Consider the following 25836-nt stretch of genomic DNA (forward strand, 5'->3'; position numbering starts at 1 on the left):
TTAGGCAAGAGAAAGCAGGAAATTATCAAAGAAATGAAAATCTCAAGTACATCCTCTCTAGACAGCTGCTACTTTGTAGTTGAAGAATAAGTACTAAATACTCATGATGGGTGGGGAGATTCAATGAGAGGCAAAAAAAAACTATGGTCCTAGTAAAAAATAAAATCAATTAACAAATACATACTAAGTTCCTACTACATGGTCCAAGTGCCAAGCATTCTGCTAGGTGTTGTGAAACACAACAAAGAATTATGATATACAGTCTTTGTCCACTTAGAAACTTTCAATGTACCTGAAAAAGTAAGACATATTTGAAGCAAAGAAGAATAAGGTGCTAAGTTGACACTAAGTAGAACAGAAAGAATAGAGAGACATAAAGATACTTGTTAAGCCTATTTGTCAAGCACCACAGGGTTACCACAAGTAACTATGGCTGAGGCTGCCTGTAGCCACTCAATGTTAATTATCTCCTTGTTTCTTAGTAATAGAATATTCATTCTATTTTGTGCAACAGTGTACCAACAACTGAGAGATTAAAATTTACAGCTTCCTTTTAGCAAGTGGTGGTCATGTGACTAAGTGCCAGCCAATGAGACTATCATTAGCAGGGGTTTGAAGGACTTCCAGGAAGGCTAGTTAAAGAAAGCTAAACTGGAAAGCAGGCCTCCTTTCCCTCCTCATGCTCTTCCTCCTTTTGCTATCTGAAATGTAGTTATGATAGCTAGAGCTCCAGCAGCCACCTTGAACTATGTGGTAATTATAATTTTGGGTTTTTTTGTGTTTTTTTTTTAGGTAATTATAATTTTGATATAGAAATTAGGCTGTAGGAGATGAAAGAAAACAAAAGCAGAGAAAGCCTGGGTCCCAGATGAACTACCGTATCAGCCCTGGACACTTCCTAACCCTGGACTTCTTTTATGTTAAGAGAAAAATAAACTTCAATTTCAAGATACTATTATCCTGGATTTTTGTTTTCAAGCAACAATCCCTAATACTAAGTACTAACATATATTACTAAATGTTACTTCATTTTACACTCACAAAAAGGTATATGTGTGTACATATAATTATTTAAATTTGAAAGATAAGGAAACTAGATTAGAAAGGTTAACTTGCTTAAGGCTAAAAAGTTGCTGTGTAGCTAAGATTTAAAGTTATACTTCTCTGGCTCCAAAGAAATCTCATTATACCACATAGCTTCTTCAAAATGTAGTTTAGAACAGATACAAAAACACATAGGAAGGAACTGTCAAAGAAAGTTCTAAAAGAAAATAATTTAGAAGCTAGGCCTTGAAAGGTAGAACTTGGAATGATGAGAATGGAAACATGCTGGAGGTGGGGGCTGGGGACACAATCAGGGAAGAGGAGGAAACTCTCCATGACCACTTGTAATTGTTAGCGGATAAGCGGGAGACAGTATACTGAGGAGTGAATTCTTCAACAAGAAAGACAATTTAGATTGAGAAATAAAGACAGAATAAGTATCAGGTATGAAAGAAATCTCTAAAAGAGGAAAGCACTTTGAATTTGGTTTAAAAACTCTAAATAGGGGGAAAATATTTAAGAAAACTAAGTTTAAAAAAAAAAAGAAAGAAAACTAAGTTTTAATAAAATTTGACTGTTAGTGACCCCAGAATGGATAAAAGAGGAAGAACAGGATTGGAGAAGTCAGCTGGTAAACCTTGTGGATGATGTACAAATGAGGTGGTGAGTGTTTGAACTTCAGCAATGACAGTGGGCAGGGGGAGGGGGCACCTCCAAGACATTTCAGTAAAGGAAACTACAACTGATGGCAGGCTGGATTATGGAATAAAGGAATTTAAGAAGTTAGGATTATTCTCAGCTCCTAATATGGTAAAATGCAGACAATCCTGACTGAAAAAAAAAAAAACTAACTAAAGATAAAAAGACTTAGCTTTGCACATAAGTATATTTGAACCAAGCAGCAAATGTCCAGGTAAAACACTCCTGCAGGCAGTGAGAACCTGAGTATTGGGCTACAGCTCAAGACTGCAGATACAGAGCTTTGAAGATGGTACCAATAATGTGAAAAACGGATGCCCTTAAGGAGGGGAGTGCATAGTGACTTCATTTTTAGATAGCTGGGTGCTATTCTTATAATGAGGAAAATAACCTGAATGAAAACAAAGAGTCAGTGTGTGATGTGGAGAGGTGCCTACCATTCAGTATCTATCTTCCCCTGATTGCTCCCCAGCTGAGCCCTGTGTTGAGAATGGTGATGTGCTCCACTTAAAAAAATAACTCCCCCCCCCCAAAAAAAAATAAATAAAAAATAACTTCCCAATTTCTTTTGCACAATGTAACCCTAAGTGGGTTTCTGGGAATGCTTCTGTTTTCCTGAGAGAGGCACTGCTTTCTTCTTTCTGCTTGGAAAGAGAATGCAAGGCCTATCCAGCAATCACAAGGTCAGAAGGAGGAAAGCCACATGGCAGAGCAGAAGAGGATGGAACTTGAGTCTCCGATGACAACCTTAAGTCACTACACCAACTGACTTACCAGCCTTTGGACTCATTTTAACATGAGTCAAATAAATAATAATAATAATAATAATAAATAAATAAATAAATTTAAATAAATAAATTTAACATGAGAAAAATAAATCTCAATGTGTTTTAGCTACCGTTAGTGAAGTTTTTTGTTGCCAATGTATTCGTAAGTGATAAACTGGCAAGTTATTACACTATACCCACTAACTAAATGGTGTAAATATTCAAGATGGGAAACTGATGCTACCAAGTACATAAATACACATATCCACAGTTTCACAATCCCAAAAACACCAATGTATATACCTGCACTGACAAATCTACACCTGACTCATTCAATAATGAAAGGGAGTAACTGGATCATAAAATGACTAACGTCTCCTCAAAAAAGTATTCTTTTCTTTTACACTTGGTTAACATGTCCTATAATATATTCAGAGTAGTATATTTTTTAAAGATTCATTAAAAAAGAAACTATAACTTAATAGGATCATAATACAATTACAAGAGAACAAGCAGAAACATGTTTCTTTGTTTGATTTAATAAGAGAAATACTGTTAGATCCCCAAACTGAAGCCATAGTGAAATAATTTATTATTTCCTGAGTTACTAGTTTACAACAGTATTTTTTTAAAAGATTAGGCTTCTTTTATCCATAAGAAAAATGGTATAAAATTATTAATTTTTAAAATCTTAAATGAAGTATAACAATGAATGTGTGATTTACTATCTACAAATAAAAAGATCTCACCAAAGAAATAAATAAAAGACAATAAAATTTAATAAAAATTAAACTAATCCTCTAATTAAAGCCCTCAACCCTTCAGGCATTAAGGGTCTAAATTATTCCCCAGAACACTGGTTAATTTCCTCAGTAATTCTCTTTCTACTTATATACCTCTGAAAGAAGGTATGCTAATTCCCCATTAGTGGTTTCCAGATAAAAATGTAGGCTTTCTCCCTTGTGAAAAACCCACAACTGAGTCCCTAAATGCTTATGTATACACACTTTAAAAAATATTCTGTCCTCTGTGCAATGGCAAAATAATGCTATTTTACCATCATCACATATGTTTCCATTTTTTTTCTTTTTCTGGTGATAATGAGCCTGGTTTTACTCATTGCATCTATCCATTCTTTTCTTCTCCCCACATAACCACACACTTTTGCAAGATAATACGGTTGTCTACAATAAAGTCTATAAACAGAATACCATTTTCTTTTATATGTTAGCTTTCCCAGGTAACTGACTCTCACCACCTATCATCTTTCTATCAACTAAGTAACCCACAAAAACATGTATATACATCTGCATGTTTAGAAATACCTATATGTAACCAAATCCAAGTGAATATTTTATTCCCAAACTCATGAATATTCCTACATCATTCATTAACCCAGAGGGAGGCTGGAGGATGGGAGTTAGCACGCTTTGGGTCTCTGGAGAGCTGACTCAGCCAGGAACTGCTTCAGACAAGTTTCAAGGCCTCCCTTGGTTTTGTTTGTTTTTCTTTTTCTTCTTATGATAAAATACTGATTTAGGACTTATCTCTTACTTGCTTCCAGTTCTAGAACATTTTGGTCATATGAGAAATGCAAATGTGGACATCACTCATTCATATTAAACAGTCTTGTCTAATGACTAGAAGGGATGACTAGCATAAAGAAGCCAGGGTAACTCTGCAGTGACAGGCAGTTAAAAGACCATTGCAGAGGAGGCTAAACTTTGAACAGGTGAATCTGTTTAATTATAACTGCAAAAGACAGCTTCCTCTACAGTCTGCTAGCACAAAAGCAAAGAAGCAAGCAATTGAAATGTCGGTGAGAGCTGCCAGTTCTGGGCAAAAACAGCACCTCAGATCATCTTTTACTCCAGCTACTCAAAGTGTGGTCTGTCAGAAACATGCAAAAATGAAAGTAATATAAATCATTATTATTACAAAAACATTCTTATGCTATAACCCAGAAAAAATACCGGTTATCATTTTGGTATACTTTTTCTATGTGCATAACAAGTTATTGTCTAAAACCATATCACATTGATGCATTTTGATCTGAAACACATCTTTGAGGACATTATATTCAATCATGTGGGTATTCCGAACTATAAGCTCTGGGTTTTGGACACTAAAGCTGTCTCAAGTTTTTGCATATTATAAAAATGTCATAACAAATATACATGAAGGGACACCTGGGTGGCTCAGTGGTTGAGCGTCTGCCTTTCACTCAGGGCATGATCCCAGAGTCCAGGAAGTCCTGCATCGGGCTCTCTGCATGGAGCCTGCTTTTCCTCCCTCTTTCTGTGTCTCTGCCTCTCTCTCTGTATCTCTCATGAATAATTTTTTTTAATCTTTAAAAAAACCCAAACATACATGAAATTTAGGGTGCACTCTGATTAATTCCTCAGGGTAAACTCAAGAAATAGACTGAGTCAACGGATACAGATATTCTTACAGCCTTCCTGATACATACTTTTAGACTGTCCTTCAAAATGGTAGCACCAGGTTTTTAAAGAATTTAGAAATAAACTATATGAATCTGCTCCTATCTTTTAATGCAAGACAGATGAGTTCTGAAGGAGAGACTAAGTTTCTTGGAAAACGAATAGCAGAATTAAAGTAAATAAATCACATAAATTAAATGACAAATCATAAATAATGAGCTTTACAGTCTATAAATTTTGTTCTCTGAGTTATTTGTAGGGTTTTTGACATTACTGAGTTTTGATCATCCTTATAATTAAAGTCTGTATTCTAATTATAAATCATTGGTATTCGGAATCAGACCCTAGGTTAACTGTGAATCTAGGATATAGTCCCTAAATGGCCACAACAGTGAACTCTTTCTACAAATGAGTGCTACCTAGGGACAGAAACTCTTATAAGAGAAATCTGAAAAACCTAGTCAAGAAATGTTTCAAGCTAGAGATAAAAGGTCATCAGCAGTTGAATGTCTGCCTTTGGCTCAGGTCAGGATCCTGGGGTCCAGGGATCGAGTCCCGCATCATGCTCCCTGCAAGGAGCCTGATTCTCTCTCTGCCTATGTCTCTGCCTCTCTCTGTGTGTCTCTCATGAATAAATAAATAAAATCTTAAAAAAAAATGTTTCAAGCTAAAAGTACAAATATTGGTTAAGTAGCTCTAAATGCTAATTTGACCCTAAAACAAGCAAACAAAATATATCAAATAAAAAAGGGGTAGGGAAGAAAATTTCAGGAAAAAAAAAATCTAAAATAAAAGGTAAAAGGCAGGGATCCCTGGGTGGCTAAGTGGTTTGGCACCTGCCTTTGGCCTAGGGCATGATCCTGGGGTCCTGAAATCAAGTCCCGCGTCGGGCTCCCAGCATGGAGTCTGCCTCTCCCTCCTGTGTCTCTGCCTCTCTCTATATATATATACTCTTTCTCTCTATATATATATGTATAATGAATAAATAAATTAATTAATTTTTTTAAAAAAGGTAAAAGGCAGAAGGGGCACCTGGGTGACTCAGTGGTTGAGCATCTGCCTTTGGCTCACATTGTCATCCTGGGGTCCTAGGATCGAGTTCCAGATCAAGCTCCACACAGGGAGCCTCTGTGTGTGTCTCTCATGAATAAATAAATAAAATCTTAAAAAAAAATAAAAATAAAAAATTTTTTAAAAAAGGTAAAATGCAGAAAGAGCCAAATAAAAGAAGGAAAGTAGAAACACTAAGTTGTATTCCATAAATTAGAAAGCCTCATTTAAAGAAATGTTAACAGAGGTAACAGCAGAAAATGCAGTTAGCAGCAGGAGGATGGAGTAACAGTGGAGCAAGCAGAGAGAAGAAAGTGAACAGTCAAATGTCACTGGATGTTACCATACAGCGTTCTAGCTCACTTTTGTCTACACTACTATTCAGCCATCTCAACTAAGCAGGACACAGATGGGCCCTGGAAAGCTAGGGAGAAAAGGATTCCTACAGCAGCCAAATTGCCAATCACACTACAAAACCTCCAGTCATTACTTACATTCATACCTTAGATGAATGCTCAGAAGTTTCCTTATTTTTTCTCCACATTAAATGTAAATTAGAAGCAAAGAGATTTGTAGAGACTGATACTCAGATAATCCCATCACATTTATCAGTGATAAAGGGGACGTGCACACCATCACCACTGCTACCACCACCAACAAAAAGCTCAAGAACTGAGAAAGCACTCATCATCTAAACACATCAGAAGGGACAAACAACCCAGACAGAGCCTCACAATGAGCCCCAAATGCATCAGAGAATGACATCCCTGAGCTATGAAAAATACGTAAATTATAACCAGTGAACTCTATAAAACAAGACGGACAGCCCACATGTAAACTGGTTTCCATTCTGGATGATTAAAATTAAGAAGTGGAGATAGGCTTCAATATCTGAAAATTTTACTTATGTTAAATATCTCATTTTCGAGCCACAATAATTAGTACCATAAAAATAATGAAACAAGAGCAATTGATGGTAAAGAAAACTATAATTTTGAACATGAAGAAGATAAGGAAACCATATTTTAAATCTATCTGCATGATATAAACATGGTGATTAGTGACCTAGCATGGCTGGTATCTCATCAATCCCTATCTGATGCGCAGTGAGCTAGCATTCTGAGCAAACTGACATGTTGGCCCGGGCACACATACTTTGTGCCACTTGAGTACTGGTCACTTGTGTTCCTCCAACAAGTTCAAAAGCAACGTTAAAGAAAACAAAACAAAGCAAAACAACTCTGCCATCACCTGGTTCCCTTCCACACTTCACATAATACTAAAATTCGCACTTTTTCACTAACAGAGAATTGCAGTCATTGTAATAATCAACAATTGATATTTGGCACTTACTATGCTCTATCTAAATGTAGCAGATTTAATCATAGAAACTTACAGACTCCAGAGTTTCCTACAACGCGGTTTTGATAATCAATTTTCTGTTTTTCAGCCACTTTCTCCAGTACTAATAAAGATGGCAATGCATATTCTTTAACTTAGGTCACCATCATTAAAAACAGATAAAATTCCAACTTTTTCTTTGTGTTTGAATGAAATATAATTTCATCCATATTACATTATCTTCCTCAGAAAAACACCACGTAGAATTAAGAAAATACTAAGAAATTTCAGCCTAAAGGAATAGTATTTTGAGATACCATGTGAAAAAACACTCAGAAGAATATTTCTTAAAACTGTTTTACATTGCAGCTGATATTGAAATGAAGATAAACCAGATAACAGTTGACCAAACATATTATCTAAGACCTTTCTTTAGAATAGTTATATCTCTATCCGGTGAGTCATCCAGCTTTCCAACTTTCAATGTCATGGTAACAGGTAAGAAAAAGCACAGAAAATAAATGCACCCCTCAAGTCACTTTGCCCAAAAGATTATGCTTAAACCTGACCAAGTCTCTCTTTCAATTAAAACAAAAAAAATGTAGGACACAGTAGGACACAGAAGAACATCATGGGGATGCAATCATCAAACTCTAGTCCATGAGAAATGCTAGAGGACAGATGACCCAGTTTCTTCAACAAAGTAGTTCATAGGGTATCTCAACACTTCATGAAAACCAACAACTTCAATCTCACCTCCCTGAAACCTGCCAGAGTTTCTTACTTGAAGCATGGCACTCTGATCAGTGTACTGTATTCATCACATATGTGCCGCCCATTATAGGATTAGCATATAGACTACAACAAAATAGCTTAGAACAGGGCTATGAAGCTAGACAGCCTGAGCTGAAATCCTAGCTTCACCCCCTCAGTTAACTCATCTATAAAATGTTGAAAATACCACCTGCTGCTCAAAGAAATTTTAAGCATTCAGTGAGAAAATATATGTAAAGCACTTAGCACAATGCTTAAGGTATGCCTTGGCATACCTTAGGCAGTTAGTATCTAATGAATGAATAAATGAAAACCATAAACAACAAAATTTAAATAACTTTTTACCTCCTCTGATGTCATTTAATCTTAATGTCTTTAATCTTGGCAACAGTAAAATGCCAAAATGGCCAACAATAAGAAAAAATTTAGAAAAAATAACTGAACAAACAAAAAAAAACAGGCTCTAAATTTCTAAATAACTGAGCTTAACTCTAAGCTACTAAGGAAAAGTTTAATCACGAAAATATCACCTGATGAAGAATAAACTTATTTTAAAAAGGACTAATTTTGACCAAAACTGGTAAAAATAATCAAATTTATTTTCTAACTAAATACACTCAACATAATCATCTACAAGCAAAATTTTTGATAATATGAAAAACATTTTTAAAAGGCTTTTTAAGGTCAACATTACCGTTCTGAATCTCTTCAGTTTTGTTACTTTATTAAAAAAAAAAAAAAGAAATCTAAACAAATTAATTCAATCAGTTTTTCCATCTCAACAGTAGGTGGCATAACTTACATACTCTGAGCCAGTTGCTAGGAAGTGATGTGTAGTAAAAATAAAAAAGTTCAATATAGCATCATCCAAAATTCTGAAAACATTAATTTAAAACTGTTCAAAAGTCCTGATTTGAAAATACAATCTCTTAAATAATATGAAAGTACTTACATCTCAATTTGTCCAGCATTTTTCCACCACACATGGTTGCTAACATAGCTTTAACTGAAAATACGGTCAACTTGCCTCGGCCCTCACTGCAAAATAAATTATATTAGAAACAATTGCTATATGGAATCACAAAACCAATCACAGGTATCAGTAAATATCAATCAATTAGTAAACTGGTCCCTACCTTTATATGCTACAATATTACCTTGGATTTTTTTTTCCTTTGTAGAATTAAGGCCGCATGTATGTTAGGTAGATAGTATTAAAACTAACTGAATTATTTGGAAAGGACCTTTACATTCTGTAAAAAAATTTCTATTGGCTATGTACACAGAGGTCAAATGGATGAACCAGCAGTAAATTTCCTATCAATTTAGCCCATGAAATTCACAGCTGAGTTGTTTTTAGTATTCAAAACTGAGGCACCACCTGATTTGAATAATTCAGAAATGTGTCTTCCCATTGTGATAACGACAGTTTCTTGTTACGTACTAATACAGGGTACACACTGCTACAAAGATTTTATATTACATTCTTTTTTTGTTTTCACTGTGACAAGCTTATGTTACCGTGTGTTTGTTCTAAGAAGTTTGATTGTATCTATCTCTGATCTTCCCAAGATGAAATATAGAACATATATGAATTATCCAAAATAACACTGCACACCACCTGCAGAGCCAAGGCAATGTCAGCAAGCCCCTCTGACACAAATGCCCATTGCTCCATCCACTTGCCATGCCCTGGTTTCACAGCAGATGAAAACTTCACTAGCCAGTTTTTGAAGTCATCACATGCAAACAAACAATGGGCTTTTGTGTTCATTTTATAAAGCTTGTGCTTGTCCCTACCCAGGGACACCTGGGTAGCTCAGTGGTTGAGCATCTGCCTTCGGCTCAGGGTGTGATCCTGGAGTCCTGGGATGGAGTCCCTCATTGCCCCCCACCCCCCCAACCCTCCCCTGCAGAGAGCCTGCTTCTTCTTCTGCCTATGTCTCTGCCTCTTTCTGTGTCTCTCATGAATAAATAAATAAAATCTTTAAAAATAAATAGATAGATAGATAGATAATAAAGCTTGTGCATATAAAGTTTCATAGTAAGAGTAAAATACCTTTACAATAATGAGAACTATGTCATCTTGGTTTTGAAAAGCAAGTGTCATCCTATTTATCTTTACTGATGGTCCTAACAGTGTCTCTCATTTTCCAAAACTTGTAAACAGTAAGATCACACCTGGAAAAGGCAAATGGTCTATAAGCCCAAAGGTTCTCAGTGAAAAGATCTCCAGGAAATACTAATACTTGTTACAGTCTGATTTTCAATTACTACCCCTCATTAAGTTTATTCATAAGAAAAAAACAGGAATCCATGCAATTAGCTAAACTTAGGATGGGTTTTTTTATTTTTATCTTTTAAGGATTTTATTTTTAAGTAATCTCTACACCCAATATGGGGCTCGCAACCCAGAGATCAAGAGTCGCATGCTCTACCGATTGACCCAGCCAGGTGCTCCAAGATGGGGTTTTTAAAATATATAGTTCTTCAGAAATATAGACACTGCTCCACATCTTAATAGCACCTGGCCATATAAGGAGTATGTCCATGTCAAATTACTGCACTGTATAAACAACATTAAATAGCTATAAAGAACATCAACTATTAAAAGGAATGGATTTCTAAGACTGACAGAGAACTTTTACAGTGACATGTCTTTTTGTCACCAACCATCTAAATGCCAACTATACTTTTAAGCATGCTCTCTCTCTCTTTTTTTAAGATTGTTTATTCATGAGAGACACACAGATAGAGGCAGAAACATAGACAGAGGGAAAAGCAGATTACCTATGGGAAGCCTGAAGCGGGACTCCATCCCCAGACCCAGGATCACGCCTTGAGCCAAAGGCAGATGCTCAACTACTGAGCTACCTGGGTGTCCCAAGCATGCCCTCTTTTATGACACAAATACATATCCATTGCCAAAGCACGAAGAAGGGAAAAAAGAAAACCTCACCTATTTGTTTTCCCATTTTTCTTCAACACTAAGACATGGGCACAATGCCACAAGCTCTGCCAACAAGATGCACCCACTCTAGACCAAATAGAAAACTATTAGCTTTTAAAAACAGGGACTCCAAAGAGTCCACTGCAAGGATAGCCACACCAGGAGGAGTTATCTTCAGCTTCCTGAGGCAGCAGAGACAGAGATTCCTACAGCATGTCCACAGCCCAGCGGCAGTGGTAGAGGGAACACCAGCAGCAATATCTGTGCCCCACAGAGGTGGAGGAGGTGTCTTCATGAGACCAGTTTTATGACACAATTTTGAAATTCTTTTTCATGGCAGTGTGCTCATCAAGCCCACCTTCCCAATCTTCTCAGAGTCTGTGGGTCATGCATATTCTTTTAACAGATTAGCCAGAGGTGCTTTCTATCGCTTACAGCTAAGAACCCTGATGGATACAGCTTCCATCCTGAAGTGAAGTGGCACAGAAAGATGAAGCAACAAGAGGGAACATTCCTGTAGTCCAGAGTGTGAGGCAGCATGCCTGATGATCAGCAGAGCAAGAACAAAGAGGAAGTGCTCACGAAAAGCAGATGAAGCCTGGATGCACAGCTACTAACATTTTTTAAGGTGAACGTGCTCAAATGTTTTTTGCAGACACTGATTTCATGATGTGAGACTATCCAGGGGAAAGTAAAAATTAATCTTAGAAGAGGTTTCCATAAAAATCAGGATGCTGATTACCTCTGGGAGAAGGGGAAGGGGTGACACAGACACACCACACAAGGGGCTCCTGGGTGCTCACTCTACTCTGTCCCTCGGCTGCCAGAGTATCCACATGGGGCATCTGCTTCACTGTGATTCATGGTACTGTACTTCATTTTAGGTATATTTCTGTTGGCATTTTCTAATTCTCAATAAAAATTGTTTAGAAAATGAATCCTGGGAAAGTGAGGTTTATCATGACTGGACAAGGCTAAGGGTTTAAGGTGAAAAATGAAGGGAAACACACAGGTTAAAAGATATTTAAGATATATAAACAGCATGCATAAAATTTTTCTGAGGTGCCTGGGTGGCTCAGTCAGTTAAGCATCTGCCTTCGGTTCAGGTCATGATCCCAGGATCCTGGGATCGAGTCCCACATCAGGTTCCCTGCTCAGTGGGGAGTCTGCTTCTCCTTCTCTCTCTGCCTCTCCCCACCGCTTGTGCTCTCTCTCTCAAATAAATCAATAAAATCTTTAAAAAAAAAAAAAAAGTGAAGGGAAACCCACAGGTTAAAAGACATTTAAGACATATAAACTGCATGAATAAAAATTTTCATAATAAAATGCATAAATAGGGGGATCCATGGGTGGCTCAGCAGTTTAGCGCCTGCCTTTGGCCCAGGGCGTGATCCTGGAGTCCCGGGATCGAGTCCCAGGACGGGCTCCCAGCATGGAGCCTGCTTCTAGCTCCTCCTGTGTCTCTGCCGCTCTCTGTCTCTCTATGTCTATCGTAAATAAATAAATCTTTTAAAAAAAATGCATAAAAAGAAAAAAATACTAAAAATACCAAGACCCAGGCCTATCCTTAAATGTCCATTAGTAGAAGACTGGCTCTTTATGCTTCATAAAAAGAATGAAAAATAATATGTGAAAGATAAAGAATTATATCCAAGATAGATTACTAAATTAAAAAAGGTGGGGGGGCAAAGCATGGAACAAAATAATTGCTGTAATGCTATCTAGCATTCTGTGAAAGGATGTTGAAAAAAATAACATTGGTTGTGTCCAGAGTAGAAAGAAGGCAATCAAAGGAAAGCATAGCAGTCTGGGCACTTTTCACTTTTTAAGTATTAAATATGCTTATGCTAGAAAAGACAGTTCTCGAGTCAATAATATTAAGACACTAGAAAAAGAACAGCAAACCAAACCCAAAACAAGCAAAAGGAAAAAAATAATATGCTTAAGAACAGAAATCAATGAAATTAAAAACAGAAAAAATCGAGAAAAATTAATAAAACCAAAAGTTGGTTCTTTGAATAAATCAATAATATTGATAAATCTCTAGCCAAGCTAAGAAAAAGAGAGAGAAGACAGAAATTACCAATATCAAGAATGAAAGAAAAGTTATCAACCATGCATTCTACAAATATGACAGAAATAGGAAATATTATAAAGTCCATAAATTCAACAACTTAAATGAACTGGACAGACACAAATCACTCCTTGAAAAACACCAATCATTAGAGCTCATGCAACAAGAAACAGGTAACTTCAAGAGGCCCATAGTTTAGTTTCTGTGTTCAAACACAGAAACTAAATCTATATTTTTAAGCCTCCAAAAAAGAAAATTCATGCAGAGAGCTATCTTGGTGAATTCTAAACATTTATTTTTTTTAAGATTTATTTATTTATTTATTCATAAGAAACACACAGAGAGAGAGAGAGGCAGAGACACAGGCAGAGGGAGAAGCAGGCTCCATGCAAGGAGCCCGATGTGGGACTCGATCCCCAGTCTCCAGGATCACATCCTGGGCTGCAGGCGGCACTAAACCGCTGCGCCACCAGGGCTGCCCCGGATTCTAAACATTTAAAGAAGAAATAATTGCATTTCTATATTAACTCTTTGAGGGAATAAAAAAAGGAGAAACACTTCCCAATTCTTTTTTGAGACCTGCATAATTTTGATACCAAAAACAATAACTCATTACGACAAAAGATAACTCGGTATCCCTCATGAACGTGGACACCAAAATTCAGATACCTAAACACCACACTGTGTTTGGTATTTTTTTAAAAAATTCTCATGTTATTTTAATATGCATCCAGAGCTGAGAACTACCAACACAGAACTTTGAAAGCAATACTAAGACTTTAGGTTTTACTTTGTAAGTAATGATAAATCAAAGGACATAATAAAAGATTAAAGAGAATTAATCATATTGTGATTGTATAACTCTCTGGCTCCAAATCTCATGTTCTTCCTTCAAAGAGAAAAAATGATAACTCTTCCTGCTGCAAAGAAGAAACTGATGCCACTTATGCAAACAGGAGAGTGTGGCAAAGCCCAACCTACTGGCAAGAGAGCCAGGTCGAACTCAATTCTGTTACTGAAGACTTAACCCACAGTACCCATTGATAAATGCCACATGGCAGGGCTTAGTGGGTACTATGATAATTTACTGGTGAAAATTACTATAATAGCATTGAAACAACACTTTTTCCTAATCTTCTAAATGCTTTAGAAACACTCTTCATCCCTTATTTAAACATTCTTTAAATCAGCTCTAATGCAAATATTAGTTCTAGATTCAGAACATCTTATATTCAAATACGAAACAACACTATCCTTGTCAATTGACTTAGATTAGCACTTGCAACCTTTTACACTCATTAGGATTTTTAATAACCTCAATGGCTGGTCTCAGATCAAGCAGTTCGCAGACTATTAACAGAAGAGTGCATCACCCCTTAACTAATTACTATCAGTAATGTGTGGTCCCTCAACTTGTCATCTCTTAGATCTACTTTCTAACCATTTTCCCATTCACAAGAGCTACAGAGCAATCTCCACACATGATCTCCCACCTACGGCACCATGGATCTTCTCTCTGTCTGATGTTCTTTTGGGGTGTGCAAATGTATGTGTGCTTGCAATGCATATTTTATTGACAGTGAGGGGATATGCATGTATATGTTAATGTTTAACTCAATAGGATAAAGAGAATATATAGGCAAGGTTGAGGGTGTTTTAAGTAAGGGGAAAGGAGAAGTATCTGAGATTAAGAATCATTAGGACCTATAGACAGAGAGATTTGGGAATGATGTTTACTGAGCCCTTATGTTCAAGAATCTGTTTATAAGTATATAACTATGCATCCTCAAAATGAGGCTGTAGGTTCAGGTCTGAATTATGAACTAACCTTCCCTACTTAAAAATGCTTACCATCATTTACAACTTTAGGTTCAGAGTTTCAACCCTCGAAAAGTTTACTCACCTTTCAAAAGGAAAGACTGATATAAATAAATTAACAAATGGTATATTTAAAGATATTTTAAATACTTATTAAAGATACTTATATAAAATCTAATTCAGCATAAATAACCACCCAATAAATTAGTGAAGGGGTATTCTCAGAATTCTTCCTGAAATCATGTTAATTATATTTTTCTCTTCAAATAGAATCTCAGCTCCTTCCTCTCAACTGTTTGCTTTGCAAGCCAAACATCAGCATTTTTTCCTCTGCTCTAAATGCTTTTCTTGGCACTGGACTCCTCAGTCTACTTTAAGCCTAACCAAAATTTCCTATAGCTACCCCCAAACAAAAAAGGGAAAGTGTCACTTTTACTGTGTTTTCTAGTGTTGCATTAGCGTTCCTGCAGTCTTCCTCTACAATCAGAGGCAGCAGAGAACTGCAGGCACTTAGTGCCCTAATACCCTGTGATTATGGCCTTTATCTAATTGATTCTTTCTTTTTGGAAAAACTCATTCTCAATCCTTCCCAACAGACATCTGAATTTAATCTGTATACACTAGTCAAGTTACATTTAAAACTGAAGAGTTAGCTGTCCCTGGCCATGGCATACATAGCCTCACCAACATCCATGTTTTCAGTCCTTTCAATAGAAAATCCAAGTTCATCCCAGAATCAGTACTCTTCAAACAGGATTCAGAGAAGATATTTAACCGGGTTTTCTCATACAAAAAAAAATATGACTCAACTTAAAATCTGGCCTATGATACCCGCAAAGTTGATTAGCAGGTCAATATTTAAGAAGTTAAACACAACAGTGTATATTAACCCCTACATAAAGATACTAAAATGAAAGTACAAACAGGTAGTATTTGTTGAAGATGATGAGAGAGAGGAAACGTGTTATTTTAACCCCACCCAAACAGTCTCTCCAGGGAGCACCCTCCCTCAAAAAGAAACATCACGCTTCTCTTTCTCAGACTTCCCTGCATGATTCACTTCTATAGACCTATCATTTTACAGTCTGACAATAAACCATGCACACGACTTCTTAAAAAGAGTTATTATCCAATACTGAGAAAACACCATGATTAGCTCTGTGCCAAGCTAAGCAGACAGTGAGTCACCCTGAATAAACATTGCTATGTTTTAACATGCAGGTACCTTCAGCAACCTCTGCAATCCTCACCTGTGCCCCCGGATAGGAGTTTGCTCATTTCAGTTTAGCAAAGTCTCAAATTCTATTTTTTAAAAAATATTTAAACTAACCTAATCTGGATGCTGTTTATAGCTGTGAACTATCTAATAAGAACTTGCTATTAAAATTAATATTTTTGAAAACAAGACTACAGGAAATATTTTTTACTTAAGAAAACAAGCTGTTTCTACATCTTTAGCAAGCAATTGTGGATGCTGCCAACCATAAAATAGTACTTCTCACATAAAAATAGACTTCTACTTTAGAAGCACTATTACTAGTCCAATTATCACATGTATCTAAAAGTAATAACATTTCTCTTTGATTTTCAGAAACTCATATTTTCCAAATTAATCTTAATTTACAGAACTTCACAGTGAATGGATTATGCAATAATCAACTGCAAATCAAAAATCCACTTGGCAAATGTCAAATAGTTTAATCAAGCAAAATCAGAATATTATTCAATTTTATCACAATCAGAATGCCTGCTAATTTTCATTTCAACCTTACAAATATTTATTAAGAATTTAGCATTGTGTTTACTGAGGAATCAAAGAAATATAAGATAGAGTCTCTGCTCTGAAGGGCTTTCGATCTTATTTGTACACTTATGAAGCAGCTCAGATCATTATATAATTTAAGGTCAAAATGATACAATTTTTATTAAAAGGAATGAAAATGGGGTGATTATAAAGCTACACAGTAGGTAAATACTTGATGGGGTGGGGGTTGGAGTGTGTCTGTGTGTGTATGGTTAGAGGGAGGAATGAGTATGTCATGTTGGAAAAACTGAAAAGTACCTCAAGTAGCTTACTTAGACCTTGATATGAGCAGGGAATTAAGGACTGATACTATTAGAACTGAGGAGTAGGCATCTCGTTCAAAAACCACAGGGAATTTTGAAAGGTTCTCCAGTGAGAAGTTACATGATGAAATCAGGATCTTAATCAGATTAATTTGGAAGTACTGAATAGACTAGCAAAGTCTCTGTAACTACCTCTCTCCTCACTTTTAGAGTGAAAAAAAGCAAGGGAAAAGTAACACTCAGAAAAAGTATGCCCGGGATCCCTGGGTGGCGCAGCGGTTTGGCGCCTGCCTTTGGCCCAGGGCGCGATCCTGGAGACCCGGGATCGAATCCCACGTTGGGCTCCCGGTGCATGGAGCCTGCTTCTCCATCTGCCTGTGTCTCTGCCTCTCTCTCCTTCTCTCTCTGTGACTGTCATAAATAAAAATAAATAAAAAAAAAATTTAAAAAAAAAAAAGAAAAAGAAAAAGTATGCCCTTTCTTGCCTTTTCTTTAAAAAAAAAATATATATATATAAAGGAAACAGTAAGATAAGACCAAAATAATATGCAAAAAAAAATTTTTTTTCTGAAAGAGTTACTAATGGTGAAACCCTTGCAGGTCTACAATCATCATGCTTGATGATTTCTTGAAAATTAGCATGAACTCATGACTTCTCTTGAAAGAAAAGCTACAAAATAAAGAGTAAGTGATGGGAAGAGTAATAAGTGAACTTCAAGTTCACTCATTTTTGCTCTCTAAATAATCCTGCCACCAAGTACTGAGACTGTGGCTCAGTGAACTGGCTTTGGTGACATCACATCTCGACACCCACATGACACCCACATGGCAGTGTACGGGATGTAGCATAGGCAGGTGGGCTGCCCTCCTCCTCTTCTACCAGGGCAGCCATTTTCAGTTTCTCTCCATTTTACGTTCCCCTTAGATTTCACCTTTTTAAAACATCCAAACCCCTATCTCATTTTCTACCAACCCCTGGAAATTTCCTAGAAGAGCTATGCTCACATCCTTTTAAGAGCTAAACGTGCTGCTACTGTGAGCATCAAACTCTTCCCACTCAGCCCTACTTCTCTCCTACTTGTATTTGGCTATATTTTTTCCTGCCATACTGAATCCATCTGAGAACACACAGAGATAATAGTAAATACTGTATATAAATACATGAAGTTTTTGTGCCTCCCAGTATATACTTTTATTTAAAAATCATTAATGAAGAAGACTGTAAACTAATATTTCTTTAGCAATGTCCATTCCATAATATGCTAGCTGGGCATATTCAGAATTTAAGGAATACAATTGCTTTATTTAAAATAAAATTGTTTTGTTTTTTTTTTATATTGTTTTGTTTTTAGCATTCAGTATTTAAGAGAAACCTATGGAAACTTTTAAATATATCCAAATTAAGTTGTTAAAGCAAGATTTAAAAATCGTTCTTAGCCAGGGCACCTGGGTGGCTCAGCAGCTGAACATCTGCCTTTGGTTCAGGTCATGATACCGGGGTCCCGGGATCAAGTCTCAATTCAGGCTCCCTGTAGGGAGTAAATATAGGGATCAAGTCCTGATTCAGGCTCCCTGTAGGCAGTCTGCTTCTTCCTCTACCTATGTCTCTGCCTGTCTCTCTGCATCTCTCATGAATAAATAAATAAAATCTTTAAAAAAAAAAAAGTTCTTAGCCATATTGCCAAACTACACAGCAACTTTTTCTATATTTACTCATCATAAATTATATACATAAAACTCTTTACACTAAAGAAATCTTTAGATTGTTCAAAGTAGCAACAGTGTTTTATACTGTTATACTGTTATTTAGATGATAAACAATAACCCCGAGCCTTCCGTTGATAAGTTCAACACTGATGTATTTTGAATTTTAGCCAAACCTAGTTTCATTAGACATATGATTTTTTATAGGTTTATTTCATTTAAGGTGTAATTTCATTACATTCCAAGCAGTAGTACTTATTAGAGCAAAAACCTGGGCAAGAAAATGGTATTATAATACAACAGAATGTGTGCATTGGAATATTTACACATGAAATAATGACACTTGAGGTTTACTTCAAAAGAAGCCAAGGAAAAGGGGAGGATAGAGGAGAATAGCCTGGGGACACAGATGAAATAAAATCAGTGATGTACTGTAATTACTGAAGCTGAGTGATAGATACCTTGAGTTTTATTACCATATTCTTTCTATGTTTGTATACATTTGAAATTTTTCATTAGAAAACATTTTAAGAGGGGTACCTTGGTAGTGCAGTTAAATGTCTGACTCTTGACTTCAGCTCAGGTCATGATCTCAGGGTCATGAGATTAAACCCCACATCAGGCTCTGTGCTGGGCATGGAGCCTATTAAGATTCTCTCTCTCTCCCTCTGCCCTAACCCACCTCCCCTCAAAAAAAAAATTTAAAATTAAAATAACCCCCCCAAAAGAAAACATTTTAAGAAAAAAATATCCTAAGAAAGTAAAAAGTCAGGGGTGCCTGCGTAGCTCAATTGGTTAAGTGTAAGCCTTTGGCTCAGGTCATAATCCCAGAGTCCCAAGATCAAGCCCTGAATCAGGCTCCCTACTCAATGAGGAATCTGCTTCTCCCTCTGCCCCTCACCCTGCTCATGCTGTCTCTCTTTCTCAAATAAATAAATAAAATATTTTTTTAAAAAAGTAAAAAGTCAAGCTACAAATAAATAGAAGATATGTGCAACATGTGTAAGCAAGAAAGGACCGTTACCTGGAATCTATGAAGAGCCCCTATATCAGCACAAAAGAAGAAACAATATACTAGAATCATGGGCAAAAGACAAAGAGGCATTTCATAGAAGTAATATATTTGGCCAAAAAACACACAAAGACATGCTTGATAATCAAGAAAATGCAAATCAGGACAACAATGAGATGTCATTTAACAAAAACTGGAAAGTCGGACAACTCTAAGGCATACAGAAAGAACCTGGATCAAAAGGATCTCTTATGCATTGGTACAATTTGTTAAAATAATATGATACTATCCTCTAAAACTGAATTTCATGTACCTCCCCCACCAAATCAGCAATTCCATTCCTCAGAATAGGACTAAAAGAGCAGTTTAACACAGTTATATGCATGCACCAGGACACACATATAAGAACATTTCAGGCAGTGTTGTTTCTTAGAACAAGAACCCGGAGAAAATAAAATGTATAGTAACACAACAGAACTTTACACGACAGTGAAAATTACTGAACTATAGCTACATGAAACATGAATGAATCTTTAAAAGATATTACTACATGAAGAAAGTAAATCAGGTAATAGTACAGATAGCATGACTTTTTTTTTTTTACAATTGGTAAAAATGTTTAAAATTAATACTGTGTTTATGCCTCTACATGTGGAAAAAAACTGTTCTTTAAGAAGAGCAAGATAACATAAAATCAGAATCAGGTTCACCTTAGTTATGCGTAGGTCAATGGGATGGGACAAGAGAGATAAGTGTAAGTTACTGCTAATGTTCAAGTTCCCAGGTTAGATAGTGGGGCTCATGATGTTTATTATTTCTAAGAATGGATGAGGGAAGAAAACACATACAGAAAGATCTGTTAGAAGCCATGGTAGCAGTTCAGGGAGCAGATGATGGTGGCAGGCTGGGTAGTAGCTGTGGGGCTGTAGTGACATACACAGATTTGAGAGATTCAAGAGATAGAAATGACAGATCTTGGTAACTGACATGGATGTGAGGCTGAGAGAGAAGGAAGGGTGTAAGTCATTCTTACAGGTTTCAGATTTAAGGAGATGAATGCAGGGAAGGCCATGTAACAGGAAACGGAGCCCCAAGTTTAGACGCACTACAAAGAATTTCATGGTGGACACATGGTCATCTCCCTCATATCGAGTCCAATCACCCTCCACTGTGAGGCAACATGTAGTGAGGGTGAGAATTTAAACACCCTCTGCTCCAGAGACACAAATCCTGATCTGTTTGAGCTAAAATGTATAACATCTGCACAAGCATGGCCCAAATACACGTGTCTGGAAGGAGGCTCAGATACTTCTGTTTGGTGTAGAAAGAAACCGGCTCTCTCCAGCTACCTAGACTTGAAAGAGGAAGCATGGAATAGCTGACAGCAGGCATTTTTTGAAGTAGCAAAAGGATGAAGCTGAGATAAGAGGAACACAAAACCACAACCACTATGAAGAGAAGAATTGAAGCCAGAGCTCTGATGCAAGCCAGATTGAGGGCTGGCCTGCCTCTGGGCTCCTCAGTGATGTGAGCCTATATTCCTGTTACTGCAAAAGCCCATGTGAGTAGGTTTTCTACTGCTTGCAACTAGAAACACCAACCTAATACTACAGATGTCAAAGATGGAAAGGCAGTTTGTAAATCACAAGCCCTAAACAATGAAATTGGCTCAACTGATAAAGAGTAAGGGAGATTTCCTGTCCCTCATGCTGGAAGTTTTAATATCCCTGCTCTTAAAAAAAAGAAGAAACAGTTGGTCACAGCATCCTCTGTTGTACCTTCAGACCAGACCACATGACTACCAATACTGTCATACTGAGGACCCGGTAAGGAAAAAAATAAGGCTATCCAAATGTTTTGACTATTCCTCATAGCTTCTACTAATGTCCTACACAAAGATGCTTACATTACTGTTCTCTGTGTTTTTAGTTGTCAAATATAAAATATTTTAAACCCTTGGCATTAAAAAGAGTAATTCCTAATTAAATACACACTTAAAGAGAAGTCTAGATCCTATTTGTTTCTTAAATAGTTTTACAGTCTTATAATCCATTATAATGACCAGAAAACAACCTGGCCAAAAATTTGACTGTGAATTTGGAGGTGAGGTGACTTAAGGATAATTAAAGAAGTGTTGCATTCAAATTTTAACTCAGGAATCATGAAATATGAAACCTGAAAAGATTAAGTAAAGTCAGTAACTAGATATTCTGTATATCAAAAGGACTCTCCAGTCTAAGTAATAAAGAAGCCAATCAATAAAAAGACTAATATTTGAAATATTTCACAACAAAATGCTATGATTTTCACAAATAAAACCCCCATAACCAGATCCTTTCATTTTTCCAGGACATGAAAGCCAATTTCAAATTACTGAAGAGGAAATCAAGATATTATCACAAATATATATATATATATACACATATATATATACATATTTCATAAATATAAGATTTCTAGGTTAACAATGATGTGAGCATTGATTCTGATGCCCATGGCCAAAGTTTTCAACAGGATACTATGATATGAGAATTACCAAATTTACCACTGACCTACTACTGCCCTTCCTCTTCTAAACTCACTCATCTTTTTTTGTTTTTCCTAGTTCTCTGCAGTGTACTCATCTACTGATCTGTCTTCATAGGATTTATGTTTGCTTATTCTTTTCCTTTGTCTCTGTCTGGATGTGTCCAGCTGTCTGTAACTATGTACCAGAACACCTCTGCATCTTCTCCTATGGTTGGTCTTCCCATTGTCTCTTGCCATCTCTTTACTCTTCCTTCTCCTTCGTTCCTTACCCATAGTATTTAACTTATTTGACATGATTATGGAATCAAAGTTTATAATTTCTGCTTTATCATTTTTAAACAGTAACATGACTTTTATTTCTGATTTTGTAAAAATATTGTTTCTTGAATTAATCTGTGTTGCACAACCTTAATTGATTTACTCAGCGAATTAGTGTCATGATAAGGTGCTGCTTATTCACCACAAAATAACCATTTTTACTAAGGGTCTTCAAATCAAAAGAGTCATTCTTTGAACAGTATAAAATCAACCTTACGGATTCACTAATCTAAATTACTAAAAAAAAAAAAAAAAAAGGATGCCTGGGTGACTCAGCAGTTGAGTGTGTCTGCCTTTGGCTCAGGGCATGATCCCAGTTCAGGGATTCAGTCCCACATCAGACTCCCTGTGAGGAGCCTGCTTCTCCCTCTGCCTGTGTCCCTGCCTCTCTCTGTGTTTCAAATAAATAAATAAATAAATAAATCTTTAAAAAATAAAAAATAAATTACTAAAAAAACGGCATTCAAATTCTGGGACTTAGGTCTAATATATACTCTTATTTTAAAAATTCAAATTTCCCAAAATAATGTTTTATTAAATAGATAGATAACATCTTATAAAATTGGATAACATCTTATAAAATGTGAATTGAGTACCTACACTGTGATTTGACTTTGACACTTGCAGACTTTTATCATTAATTCACAGTCTTCAATATTATAAAGTGTAATGAGTAACATTTTACAAATATATAAACTGAAAGGTTTACAGAAAGAAAAAAAAAAGCAGAAAGAATTAACCCATCCAAATTGGATGACCAACATTATAGCAGAAATAAAAAACCTAAACTCTTGGTTCCTGGAATATAAACATTAACTTCCGTGGTTCCATCATTTATGATTTCTTTTCATTTTTTATAATGCTAACTTCACTCTCCATGAATACAAAAACAGGCAAATCATTTCTGTTTTAATTTGGAGTACATTTAAATAGTTTTCTTCTAGTGTTATAAAGTGTAAAAACAATGTTCTATACTGAAAAAAATTAAAATAGTATCCTAGACATAATGAGAAGAAAGTAAGAGTAGAGAGTCAAGGGGCATTTATTATTACAGAGTAAAGAAAGGTTAGCTTTAAGGTCAAATAGAATACCTCATAGTCAAATTCATAACTTAGCTATACTTCTCTGAATAGAGAACAGCTATACTACAGTACTTATAATTTTACCAAACAATATGTCTCAGTGTTGTGATTTTCCATAATTTTATAAAATTTAATATGTGACATGCCCAAGGACAGTAAGTCACACTGGCATCTAACGAGTATTTAGAAGGAATTTACATAAAATAACTTCCCTTTTAACTGTGATTCTAAGTTGACAGCCCTCAGCAAGGCAATCTGGAAGAAGGATGACTAAGGGACAAACATTCTTAAAATGAAGTAAGCATGCAAGGTACTAGCCTGTCATATGCAGCAATCATAAAGTTGAGGAGGAGGCTGATAGACTGCTCCACACTGATTTGGTGAGTAGAAGGAAGGCGCTTATTCAGCTGGTAGTAGAGAGAGGAGATGACTGTTTCGAGGCGGGACACACTGATCTCAGTGCTATGGTCCAGTGTATTAAGGCCATTGTCTCGGAAGGCTTCAATCATGTTCCAGATATCAACAAGATGGACTAAAACACAAAGAAAATAAACAGTCAACAATTTAAAAGGTTTTTTTTTATTTTTTTTTAATTTAAAAGTTTTAATTCATCAGAAAGGTCTAAGAACTTTTCATTTATTTACATCTAACACAATTCTGAAGGGTGGCAAAATAAGATCCCCAAATACAAAATATGCCACTTTAGCATAAGGATTATTTTGAGCTAAAGACACCTGAAGAACAGAAGGTGCCAAGAAGGTCATGCTAAACTCCTTTTTCTTCCTGAAAGCAGGAAATAAACTCCCAAGTGAAAGATGCCCTCCCTATTCCAAAAGGAAAGAAACATTCTTATCCCTGAAGACAGTGAACTGAGGCCAAGAGAAATCTGTACGGGTTTTGTTAAAATAACCCCTATCTTCCTTGAGACTCCCCATATATTTTAGTTATTTTCCACAATCCCTACTCCTTCTTCCCTAGTATATCAGCACTTAGGCCTTGTCCCTCCTTCGGGTCTTCACTTTGCTATGGGGGCTCCCAGGTACATGTAAAAATCTGTGTGCTCTTCTGCTAATCTACCTATGTCAATTTAACTGTCAGGCCTAACCAGAGACCTTAAGAGGGTAGAGGTAAAGTTTTGCCTCCCCTACAACAGCCTCAAAATACATATATATTGTAAAATTTAACAGAACATCAGAGACAAATTCACAAGCTTAGTGGGAAGTATTAAGTATTAATACATTTCTCTCAGTATGTGGTAGAGCAAACATACAAGCATAAATACAGATGTAGACAATCAAACTTCACAACTGGCAAAGTAGGCATAATGGGCACAATATGAAATCCTGCCCCTAGTGTTTAGAGAATATACTCTATTTTCAAGACCACAAACATCATGTATGAAAATTGACCTTATCCTGAGTCATAAAGCTAATCTTGGCAAATTTCAAAGGATTCAAGTCATTTCAAACATGCTCTCTGATCAAAATAAAATTAAGTTACCAATTATCAAAAAGACCACATTCAAAAATGAAAAAACACAGTACTAGGCAATGTCCTTAATCTGATTAAAGATATTTACAGAAAACTACAGCAAACATATTACTTAATAGTAAATGTTGAAAGCCTTTCCTCTGATATTGTGAATGCCCACTATCGAAAAAAAAAAAAAAAGAAATGCCCACTATCGAATATAAATTGGTACTGTAACTATGGAAAACACGAAGGAGGTTCCTCAAAAAATTAAAAATAAAAATACCACATGAATCAGTAATTCCATTACTGGGTATTTGCCCAAAGAAAATGACACTAATTTGAAAAGATACATGCATCTCTTTGTTTACTGCATCATTATTTACATTAGTCATTATACAGTAACAACCCAAGCATCCACTGATGGATGAATAAACAAAAAGGATGTGGTATACATATAGAATGGAAGATTATTCAGCCATATAAAATGAATGAGATTTTACCATTTGTAACAACATGGATGGACATAAAGGGTATCACACTAAGTGAAATAAGTCACACAGAGAAAGACAAATACCATATGATTTCATTTATATGTGGAATATAGAAAACAAAAGAACACATAAACAAAAAACCAGAAACAGGCCCCTAAATACAAAGAACTGGTCATTGCCAGAGGGAGGGGGTAGGGGGATG

General features: G+C 36.1%; 1 protein-coding gene across 15 annotated transcripts in view; it reads right to left on the reverse strand.

Annotated features, from left to right (window-relative positions):
* DTNB (dystrobrevin beta) overlaps positions 1–25836 on the reverse strand; it is a 237877-nt gene that overhangs the window by 171713 nt on the left and 40328 nt on the right. For all 15 annotated transcript variants that reach the window (XM_055327174.1, XM_055327178.1, XM_055327169.1 and 12 more), the window contains 2 exons: positions 23989–24202; positions 9069–9154 (listed from right to left, as the gene is read on the reverse strand). In XM_055327174.1, coding sequence (XP_055183149.1) covers positions 9069–9154; positions 23989–24202 — 300 coding nt within the window. The remainder of the gene's footprint in view (positions 1–9068; positions 9155–23988; positions 24203–25836) is intronic.

The sequence above is a fragment of the Nyctereutes procyonoides genome, unplaced genomic scaffold (genome assembly GCF_905146905.1).
Source record: "Nyctereutes procyonoides isolate TBG_1078 unplaced genomic scaffold, NYPRO_anot_genome, whole genome shotgun sequence".
NCBI classification, from domain to species: Eukaryota; Metazoa; Chordata; class Mammalia; order Carnivora; family Canidae; genus Nyctereutes; species Nyctereutes procyonoides.